At 38.8% G+C, this 12,123-nt stretch overlaps 1 protein-coding gene across 2 annotated transcripts in view; it reads left to right on the forward strand.

Moving 5' to 3' along the window:
• Nucleotides 1-12,123, forward strand: part of LOC127977233 (E3 ubiquitin-protein ligase Siah1-like) — a 14,840-nt gene continuing 2,717 nt past the window's right edge. Inside the window, exons 1-2 of one of the 2 annotated variants that reach the window (XM_052581970.1) lie at nucleotides 1-177; nucleotides 7,659-7,715. In XM_052581970.1, the coding sequence (XP_052437930.1) occupies nucleotides 7,706-7,715 (10 nt within the window). In that variant the 5' untranslated portion in view covers nucleotides 1-177; nucleotides 7,659-7,705. Of the gene's footprint in view, nucleotides 178-5,681; nucleotides 6,560-7,658; nucleotides 7,716-12,123 lie in introns of those variants that run through there. The other variant, XM_052581969.1, reaches the window with a different exon arrangement.

The raw sequence follows: 12,123 nt of genomic DNA on the forward strand, positions 1-12,123 counted from the left end.
AGCTTCAGTCAGTGCGCGACACCGAGACTGCCGGGCGACAGCAGCGTCTCCTTTTAGCGAATGTGGAAACACAAACATCCCGACGATTAACTGCCGTACAGCCAAACGCGGATCTACGTGTAGTGGATTCTTTTTTAATTATTCCGTTTGGCAGCAGAAGGATATTTTTTCTGGGGGGTAAGTGCAGTGTTTAAATCCCTCATTCGAGGATAATGGTTCTGCTGTTGTTTTACTAGGCTTAGCGTGCTAGCTAGCTCAAAAGCGGCTAGCCGACAATGCTATCAACCCTTTTACTGTGTTCCTCATCAAAATACATTTTATGTGAACCTTTTTTTTTCTAACACGTTACGAGTCCTGGTGTGGTTCGTAACCTGTCACAATTTTTTTTTTTAATTCTACAAAGCGCTGAGATTTGGTCAGTGTAACTTAACCATTAGCCCGGCTTTGCTAGCTTATCTATGCTTATGCTAAACGAGACACACTGTTTATGTGATGAAATTAAATGAAATATAAATATTGCAGTGCTTTCTATTTGAGTAGTAGGATGCATAGATGCAGACACACCATTTGTATTTATTCTTTTAGTTCCAAGCTTGAGGCCTCGTTAACTGACATTGAGTCGTATTGGAGTGTTTCACCGTAGTGAGGTGACTTGACTGACAGATTGATGCTTTTAATCTCAAAATGAAAAGTGCAGTGCAAAAGCAGCCTGGCATAAATAAACACGTGTTATATGCACAGAGACAGCGTTAGCTGGGTCAGCATGTGATTTAGTTATATTCTTATCGCTGTGATTGTCAGTAAAATCTGTAATGATGATGATTTAAAAATCAGTCATAAAAAAAATCTGCCCAAAGCTAGCCGTCAGCCGACCTTTGTTTTGTAGCTTCTAGTCTACATGATTCTCTCAGACTCAAGATATTATAGTAAAATCGTGTGCATGTTATTGCTTTGAGACCTAAAGAACTTAATGTCATGAATGCCAATGTCTGCTGCACACTGTATTTATTCTAAGCTTGCGAGCTCTCAGACACATTGAACTTGGCTGCTAGATCATCACATCACTCCGTATTGTTTACAAAGCAGCTACTATTTGCCATGGAGATGTTGCATCTTTGTTGTGAATTGAGCTGTACTGTTTTTGTTGTTCTTTATCCTTAAAGATCCATTTAAGCACCTCCCCTATCGATTACCGTAATTAAGGTTAAGTTGCAGCTGGTTCAAGCAATAGATAGAAAGGATAGGGTCAAATCCCTTCTGTAACTAACCTCATTCTACTATCAAGGTAAAGTAAGGTTGTTGTAAATAAACTTGATACTTTCCTATATAGAATAAATGGAGGTTTTAAGAAAACCTTCAGGCGTTTTATTTTAAACAGCTACCCCTGCATCTATCTGGTATGTTTTATTTGCCCATAGACATTTCTATTGGTTTGATGAAAATGCATGGGAAGGCATAAAGTTAAAACAAATCATAAAACCTTCTGCTTTGGCTTTGGAACAAATTAGATTTGTGTCTCTGTGTGTCCTGGTACTTGGAAATGCAATCCTCCTCTCTCATTCTCCCCACACACCTCAACCGTGAACTAGAGATCATGTTATGGAGCATTCTTCACAAAGTCATTGATTGTTTATCTCTGCTTTTGCTGGTACACCAGCTCTAGAGATATTCAAGTTCTTTAGTAAGATGTTCACAAGGCCATGTTCATGCACCCTTTCACACAGAGATTAACCAATATCTTTTTTCACCAACAGGTAATGGCAGTAATTATACCAATGATTGTTGTTATTATGTGAGAAAATATACTTAGTAAGTAATTGTCTTATCCATTTATTTTTGCATTCTAAATGAGTCTATTTAATACTTTATTTATTGGTATTTCTAATTCCTACCTTTAACATATTTTGACTTACAAGACATCAATTACTTTTAAATGGCATTGTTGGGTGTTATTCTATTTATTTTAGATAAAAAGTTTAAACCACTTATCCGTCTAACTCTACTTAGTGCTGCTGTGTTGTGCAACTAAGTATTTGCCTAAAAAACCATGTGGTTGTCGGGACATTTGGATGATTTCAATCAATGTCTGGAGTCATTTTATTGTGACTCTTATGTTTTCAACCTGTTTTTGTGGAGCAGCTGCACACACTTGGTCAGCCGGACTTGGTTGCCCCCCACAGAAATGGCCTCTGACTTTTAGAGTTAGACTCTACAGCTTCAGGATAATGGTAAGGTAACCTGAGCCTGTTCAGAAAAGATAAAACAGGAGTATAGAGCAGGGACAGACCATTTCACACTCTCTGGTCCATTGCATCTCTCTTCCACCTCTTATACTTGCGTACACACAACACCGTTCTCTTTGCCCCCTTGTGCCACCAATATGTCTTCTGCATAATCGCTACAGGATCATAATTCTGGTCGACGATCTGTCTGAGTGAAGCAGACAAGAAGCCTGATTGTTTGTGTTGTGTACATGCAAAGAGGTGGGTGGATTCAGTCTTCCCACTGAGTCTCAGTATTCTTTCTCCTTGACAACAATCAGTTTGCACATTTCTATCTTAGCATGTTTTGGATTCATTTGTTGCAGTTACTTCTAATAATTGTGCTTTTGTTCATTTAAATAGTGTTATTGTTATTAGCCTACTTGAGATTTGATTGGCTCTGAGATTCTACTTTGCAAAATAGCAGAGAACATGCTCTTTAGTTTGTCATTTATTCATCTGATGTGCAGTGTCTAAGACCGTTCAAAGTATGCTTTTCAGCTTGTGGAGTAGACACACTAATCGGCAAGAATCTTTCATTTGTGGCCTGTGAAGATGATTGAGAATAACAGCTTTTGAATTTTGACACTGAGCAGAGACTCAAACCCTTTTTCGTAAATGTAAATGACAACACAAATGCACTAAATGCCTCATTGTTTGTTTTGGGTGCCCGCAGCAATTGAATGGTTATAGCTGCATGTTACCTAAACAGCCCCTTGCCCAGAGCTCTAGCTTTATATAGTGTTAACGGATAGAGCACTAATGAACCGACATGGTGTACCACGGCAGCACAACTGCGATGCGCAAGCACCTCAGAGGAAAACATCTTGGCGCTCTCCGGTGTTACGGTTTAACTGGTTACCGTGTGATCTGGTGACCAACTTCCTGGTTCAGGTCTGATATTTTATTTCTGAAAAGTTTAGATGTTTTTAACTCGTTGCAAAAAACGAGCGCGTCGCGACCACGACGCTTCCATTATGAGCGAGCTTATCGCGTGCCTACATTGGAAATAACGAACTTGAGCCTGCAAAAGACGTGATACAGTATGTGAACTGCCCCTTAAAAGACAGCGCGCCGCGAGACAACAGTCACAAACCACGAGCTACCCCGAATCATCTCCAGATCTCTGGAAACCATGCTAAACCATAGCAGAACCCTGACTGCATTTTATGGTTTGTGATGCTAAAGAACATTTCATGACGTCTCAGACAACTGTAAATTTATGGCTACAGTGGTTTAATTATAAACGCTATCATAAGCTCATATTTACCATAGTAAAATAATTTTCTTTGCCTCTTTATTATTTTATACTGTAAAAACTTCAACCACATTGGTTGAAAATGAATAAAGGTTGAAATATTATATTAGAAGTTGTACTTATATATTTTTTGTAAAGTAATCCAAAGGATTCATTAGCTAATAAAAAAAGAACATTAGATTAATTATTTATTGTAATAAAAATAATCGTTAGATTAGTCGACTAATCGAAAAAATAATCGTTAGATTAGTCAACAGAAAAAATAATCGTTAGTTGCAGCTCTACATGCTTCATTTCCCCGTTTATCTTCAGATGGAAAAGCTTCTGCTTCACTTTTAAAGTGAGTGGCCCAATTGTAGATGATATGAGCATGTTGAAGATGGTCATGCAGATGTAGTCTTTTAGATCAGGGGTTTTCAAACTTTTTGGAGCCAGGGACACCTTACAGGGGACAGGGTTTTCCAAGGAGAAAACCCCTCATAATTATAACCGGGTTTAATGCTAAAGTCTAATGTGGGTAGGAAGAATTAACATATGAATGTTTTATTGCGGAGGATAAACTTCTGTCTTTTAGACTTGTATGCCTGAGATAAATTCAGTCCTGCTCATTGTATGCTGTTTGATTGTTTATTGTGTTTCTATTCACACCAAATTATATGCTATGTGGATGTCCTGATGTCCTTTTGTGCATGCATTTAAAATGCTTTTGCAGTATAAAGAAGTCTTATATTAAGACCGGCTTAGGACAAAATGATCTTTATCTCGCGTAAAACAACTGCACTGATGATCGTAGATTCAGCATGAGTCATATGTGAATACATTTTATTTTCTCTCTTAAATTTTCTTTCCACTGGAAAATTCCACTTGTTTTGCATCCCGACTATAGAGGAGTAGAGCTCTGCTGTTTATTGTACCTGGAGCACTATGACCTGCATGTAAATATCATGCCTGAGCCCTCATTTAGATGGAAATGCTGTGCAGAATCACTGCCCTACCCTCAGCCCTTTTGTTTACAATTGCTTGTCCTGAGTTGATTGGAGATTTTTACCATTAACAAATCATTCTGCTGTTAGCATATGATCTGGGCCCATGGGGGCAGTGTGGAGCACATGGTGCATTGGTTTCTAGAGCTTGACTATAATTGACCTATCAAGGGAGCATATGAGTCCTTTTATATAGCTGTCTGGAATTTTAATTTCTTAATTTTTTTATTGTTATATAATACAAATATTATAGTAGAGTCTTTTTTTTTAGTTAACACAGAACAGGATGCCTGCAGGTGTTTCAGTTGCACTGTATTTGAGGCAGGGCTGAGCAAAGGCCATTTTCCATGCGTGAACCCTCACACCTGCCCTTTTAAATGATAATGTTGCAAAACTGGAACAAAAGACTTCGCAAATGGTCTTTGATAATTTTCAAAGCCTTTCATTTCTTTTGTAGGCCCATCATTATATTTAACAGCTCCATGATTAACAGATGCTTTTATATAAATAGGAAAAGGCTGTCTGAAGAACCTAAAGATGAACTCCATTTGTTGTGACTGTAATGGCCAGGATTTTAATATGACGTCTCATGAGCACAGTTTTGTGGAATTGAATGTTTTGGTTGCCATGTTATCACTAGCTACATCTACAGGGCATGTTTTGACTGAGACGAGGGACCAAAGGTCACACGGGACAGTCAGAGCCCTGTAGTGTCAGACTGAAACGCAGATGGGGGTTGCTGTCCAGGCCTTTAATGTCAGTTTCAAGAGTAGAAAGGTCAGATTGTTTTTATCAGCCTTATTCTAGTCATGTTGGGCGTGCACTGGGGTATTTTGGGTAGTGGTGAGAGGCGATACTTAGTGGTGTATGTGGCTCTGAGCTTCTTTATAGCAGTTAAGATTGGCGGTATTGAATTTGTTGTAATGTACCACATTCTCTCTCTACTTACAAAGGCATTAAAGTGCCTGTAAAGCTGCACTGCTCAGTATTTGTGGTTTTGTTAGTGCCTCTTTATGAGCAGTGTGTGTGATCGTTGAGTGTTTTGTTTAAGTTGCCGGCTGTCATATGGGTGCCATGCTGTAAAATCTCTTTGTCTGGGAGACATGAATAGAGACAGCGGCAAAAGGAGGAGCTGTGTAATCTGACACGGCTGGGCCCATGAACCGGTCCAACTCCTCCTACTCCTCAGAGAGACGGAGAGAGAGAGAGAGACCGAGAACCAGAGAGCGTGAGCATGCTGACTTCAGACTGACATTTGACTCCTCGATCCACAGGCAACAGTTGTGACTTTGCAGGCGGGACCCTCTCCTTCCTTCTGCGATCGCTCAGAGTTTGCTCCTCTGTGAAACAGTGTGCTTCTTCCCTCTCCGTTTTCTTCAGTTAAAGAGCTGACGGGGTGCTCTGAAAGTCATGGGAGTGGTCCAGAAGTTTCGGAATGTGCTTATAAAGGGGGAAAAGCCTGGCAACTTGTCCTTAACCTTTTTTTAGTCCTTTTGCCTCTTTGTGGAGATTGCTGCTGAACTCTCGTTCCAGGCACTGGAATCTGGATCTACTTGTGTAACATTCCTGACTACAGCAAAACCTCTTTTTTTTGTGTGTTAACACTTTCTGCTCTACCAACTTTTTCTTTTGCTTGTTCTGGGCTGTTCTTTACTGAAGAGAAAGTCTTTTAAAACGCATATCTACTGCTCTCCACTTTGAGGAACACTTGCTGGAAATTTCTCAGCTTGTGCAAGTGTAGGTGTTTTGGGACTCATCCCTTCCTCCTTTGGGGAGTTAGGGGTGGGGATACCACACCGTGGCCCTAGACGACCTGTTGGGAGCTGTGTTTCTATCTTAAGCAGAAGACTATCTTAGAAGACTGTAGGAAACGAGCGTGAACCAGAAAAGGAGGGACCCTCTTTTACGGGCCCTTTTGTTTTTTATGGAAAGAGCATGATGAAGAGTCAATCTGCTCCCCATGTCGGCTACTATTAGACTACAGCCCGTGTACTCATGGAAGGGGGTCCTCAAGCTCTTCTCTTGCATAGCGGCCAGAACTGCTAGTAAACCTAAAGGTAACAGAACCATGCTTGTTTTGTTTACTACCACCACTGAGAGGAACGACATTTTATTGGTCTTTCATTCACATTGCCCTAAAATGAAAGCTCTGTTCTTATTTACCAACCTTCATGTCATTCTGAATTCCTTTTTTTTTGTATGTCATAGAATTGATCCTGAGATTTGGTACATCGAGACAGGTCACTGTATGACTCATGAATGGATTCATAACTTAATCATGAGGTTCTCAACCTAGCAGCAGAGTCAATTACGATTGTTGATATCAAAACAAAATTGAGTTATCAGCTTTTAAGTCCCTGTTTGCTTTTGGTCCTTCTGATCCATGATATTGACCATCTGCCCGATTTAGACTTCTACATCTCTTAAACTGCTGCATAATTTCACCAGATACTTTAATGCACATTGATCGACCTTCCATTTTGAATGGCTTCTGATGAAATATTGAAGTGTGGTCTAATGCGGAGAAATCAATGTGAAGCCCAGACGCTGTTGTGCTGTGCATTAGTCCTGCCCACCATGCGTATCAGCTTTAACAGGCTTCATGTTAGAAAGGCTAAAAATTGTATAAAGCTGTATTCATAGGGCCACTGAAAGGAGGTCGGTTGGAGGGGTGTGTCTATTTCTCAACATCATGGTATGAAGAAATATCTGTTCTACTTGTTTTGTACCTGTATTGTTCCCAGTTTCATTGACTGTTATCGTAATTTATTATACAGTTGCTATAGGAAAACAACAAAAGTTGTCTTATTTTGCTTAGAAAGTCATTTTTGTCGAAGAATAATTTAAGAAGGATTTGCAACACTTAAGTAGTTAAGTAAGTTCTTGTTAGTTAGTGTGGGAGCTTAGTGACACTTAAACAGCATGGAAACACTTTTTCTTTTTCTTTTTCGGTTACGCAATTAACAAACTGACTAGCTGTGAGACCTGATTTTCACCTCTCTTTATTCTTTGTGGAAAAACCAAACACTCATGAAATAAACCAGAAAAGCAGCTCAACCATTGGAAAACAAACATAGATAGATCTAGTGTGTCTTTATGTATTTTACAAGACTAACAAACCTTCTCTGTCTCTCTTTGCTTTCTCTATCATTCCAGAGGTCCACACATTTCAAAGAAAGAAGATAGACGTACTTGGAAATCATATGGACGAAGGTAAGTATTCAGTTTCCTGTTCTAGCTGTGTGAGTTCTGTTATTGTATTTTTAGCACATGTAATGTTTAGGTTATCCAAACAGAGACTACTGCCAATGTGCAGGCCTTTGGAAATGTTGGATCATTGAAACTTGCAAAGGGGTTGGGTTTTTCTTGGATGTGATGCTCCATTTCATGTTCAGCTGATGTTTAGTTCAGCTTCAGTTCGTGGGGATGTGCAAGGCTTCTTCGTGAATGGAGAAATATCTGAGGAAAGATAGATGATAAGGGCTTGTGCTTATATTAACTCTCGGTGCCCATCCAGAAAGCAGGACACATCTGTACCATTAGACTTCCAGACCCTCTGAGTCTGTGTTAACACAGGCAACTATTAGACATTGCAAAGCGGCCCATCTCTTAAGAAACTAACTTTGGTGGGTTCCACCATCTCTTTGGCCTTTATCTCTTCATCCACCAGAGCCCTGCATACTGAACTTCTTGTCTATGTCTTCCATCAATTTTATAAGGACTTCTTCCAGAGAACTGTGTTCAAAAATGCTGTTTACAAATTAAATGAGACCAAAATCTATTCATTTAATGGAACATGTCCCAGAATGTATCCCACAAACCCCTTCTGCAGTCATACATGTGCACTGTACAAGCTTGCTTCCATTGCACATATAAGCCTCATGGAGGCATTAAAAGAGCTAGTCAAACTCCAATCGTAAATCTACTATTATTTATTATCTGTTTTGAGAACTGCTTTCAGATCTCAAGAATAAAACTAATTCCCATTACAGAATGTTGCAGAATGCTAACCATGTTACAGAGGCTGCAGCAAGCTTAAATCCAATGGTAACACCTACTGAGTGAACAAAGCGCTTGACCACAAACATCTCCATGGAGTCTGGCAGCAGACCACATTATTACTGTACCTGATTAAATGTCATGTCTCGTCACAAACCAGGCCATTTTTTTTTTACCAGACATGTGGAGTCCCAGCTCGTGCTCCCTGCATGATGAACTGAGGTTGCAGCTTTGATATTTAAATTCATCAGCGAACATTAGAATATTTGAGATGTGACAACATCGCAATTATCTGTGTCCTGACATGGAGAGATTTCGCTTTTTGTGCTATTGCTGCAGGGGGTGGTACATGGTATATTGTGTTTCTCCTTTCAATGGTAGGGTTGTAACGGTATGAGATTTTCACTGTAATAATCGTCTCAGAAAATATCATTATTTCATGGTATATATTAAACAATAATTCTTATAATTCTAAAAATGACTCTTAAAAGAATAAGAACATGTTATTTGAGTGGACAAATCCTTTATTATAACAAACTTGAAATCATTTTAAAGAAAGTATAAAAGTCTCCCTTCTGAAAAAAATAAACAATAAAAAAACAAGTGTATCACACTTTAAAATTTAAATGAATGTTATCAAATAAAAATTTAACAATTTTTTTGCCAAAGTTCTGCACAACAGAGGTAGACTATAAGAAGTTAAAACATCGACAAACATGATATTCCTTAAAAATAATGTTTAAATATATTCATTATTATAAAGTATATTCTTCTTGTTGTTATTATAACTTTGAAGTACATTGAACAATGCTAATATATTTGTCATAAATTCAAGTTGAATCAAACTTGATGTATTGCCTACCTTTGCAGCCACTTTGCGTTCACATTTTTTGCTAAATGGATCCGTCCTCAAGGACAACCACGTGTTTGGTTTAATATATATATAATTCAAATTATTCCCATACTGCAGATTTGTAATTTTTTAGATATATTAGATATAATTAGATATAATTTGGAGATTAGATATAATCTCTGTCATTTTCTCCGCTGTACGTGTGTGTAAGCAGCCAAGTAAATGCAGTGTGAAGCGCCATAACAGAAATAAACAGCATATGCGTGGTTGAGTTTCTTTTCATTCATTATTTTTTAACCGTATATATGCAAATGTTTACGGTATGATAACCGTGCACATTCAAACCGCGATAAAACATGATACCAATCTATCATTACAACCCTACTTAATGGAAACCAAAAGCTTTGTTCACTCAGGTTGTAGTGTTGGGTTGGAATGAAGTCTGTAAGCATTGATTTGCAGAATTCTGTAACCCCAGAAACATACTGGACAAAAGTATACAAATGCAGGTGCAAAGCATTGAAAGCTAGTTGTGCAGTTATACGTGCTATAGGTTCTTGCATTACATTACATTACTATAGTGTTAATGTTGATATCAGTTGTCAGTACAGAACAGATCTGTTTTTATTTATTAACTAGCTGTAAACATGTCTGCAGGTAAACATGTGTTGACCTTGCATAGCTAAAAGTATTTTGTTCACATTAAGAGTTTTTTTGTGTCTTCTATTTAAGACTTGACTATGACTTGTCATATGTTATTTTTATTTTTTTTGACTCAGCTCAGCACTAATGCTGATGTTTTTGCTGAGACTCCATTGATTTGATGTACGAAAGTTACCTGGCCTAACTGTCTACCTGAGACACACAAATAACAGTCTTGGGTATTGCAGCTTTGGCTTGTGCAGTGTAGGCCAGTTGCATTGCCATTTGCCTTTTGTTCTGTCTTCCTAACGCCATTATCAGACCTGACAATGACATCAAACCACTTCCTCTGGGGTTACAGGATTTCCTGTTATATGTGATGGACTGCAAACTTTCCACTGACAATGCAGCTCAGCACTGCTGGAGAAAAGAGACACACCACAGTTCTTTTGATTCCCAGACGAAGAACTTACAAAGAAAAATCAGCAGTGCCACAAGGGCTTCTGCCACTCTTACTTTCTTCCAGAGTTTTAAACCAGTTCTTAGAAGAAGTCAACTTTTTTTAAAACCCAAGTCTACTATTTATTTGCCATATAATTTCTCCAGTGTGTTTTCTAGACTTACTTTTGGCTCAGTCAACGAAGTAGGAAAACAAATGGCAAACGGTCCCACCATACATTATAGCTTTCCAAAAGAATAACCAACATTATATGATTTTTTTTAATTTTTTTTTTAAACATTTCATAAATTAATTAACACTTATTTTTGGTCATTACATTGAAGGTTAATATAAGATGAGACTAGTTGGATGAGCATGAACATTCTGCTCTGGAATGCTTCTCTGCCCCCCCTCAAGAAACACATTTCTGATGGATTGATTTTTAGCTTTGGCAGAAGTAGCGTATTTTGCCTGCCAAGCACAACTTATAAAAGTCAGCGTCCATAAATAATTCTTTCTCACAGTTCAAGCACTATCTCAGACTCCCAACTCTAAACTTGTCAGGACATATATGCTTGATTTCCCTTCCCTTCCAATTCATTTACACTTCTTTCCTCTTAGTGAGACACATGCATCACTTCAGCTGTCATTAAAACCTCAGCTTAATGGAGCAACAGTGTCATAAAAGTAGTGTACAACAGCCATCAGCCACTCAGACTGTTTCGTGGTGGGAGGTTGGCCTGCTGTCTCTTTGGCTCAACGTCAAGCAGACAAGACTGTCTTTGCTTGTATTGTATCAGTGACAACTGCTCTGAATGTAAGTGCACATGGAGGGCCAACATCCTGCCGAGTTCAGCATTATTAACCAGTTTGGAAGTTTCTATAAGACCTAGATTAGCTGGTTCAGGTGTGTTTAATTGAGTTGGAGTTAAACTCTGCAGATCGTTGGCCCTCCAGGACACCCCTGACATAAGCACCCAGGTGATATCCTGTAAAATGTTTCTTTACAGTTCGAACAGAGTTTGGGGGCTTGTCCGGGATTTGACCACACATGTCATCCACTCAAGCAAGAATCATGCATTCATTCATGCATGCACAACACGACTTGCACAAAGGAGTAACAGTACCAGATTGTTCTAGCAATAACAAGATTATGGGTTCGATACTTATTGATGTACAAATATATCTTGAATTCACTGTTGCTTTGGAGTGATGTAAAACATGTTCCTGCATTATTCTATGTTGTTCTAGGACCTAATTCTAACCCTTTTCTTTCTGACTGGTTGATAGAAATGTTCATGGATCAAAGGATGATGACCCAGTAATGTTTAGCATTCATATATATTTGTTGCCCCTTCCTCTGGTCTTTGACTACAAGCCTAGAAAGGCATTGAGGACGTAGTGTTAGCTCTTGTGCTTTGGCTAATTTTGGCCACAGTTGTTATACTCCGAGAGCAGCTCAGTGAGGAGGCTAAAAATACTTTAGCCTCCTCACTTTAGGAGAGCTTTATTAGAACAGATGTTTACTAGTAGATTCTAAGCCACCTACATACACACGGAGCTCGTCTGTATACTATATACTGTGCTCTGATCCTGCCCTTCTGCTCCTTTGTTCTGTAGTCTCTTAATTGATTTGTTTGCTCCCCAGTGCTAATTTAGGTACTCTTGTGCTTCCTACTGACTGATGT

This window comes from Carassius gibelio, chromosome B18 (assembly GCF_023724105.1).
Source record: "Carassius gibelio isolate Cgi1373 ecotype wild population from Czech Republic chromosome B18, carGib1.2-hapl.c, whole genome shotgun sequence".
Lineage (NCBI taxonomy): Eukaryota > Metazoa > Chordata > Actinopteri > Cypriniformes > Cyprinidae > Carassius > Carassius gibelio.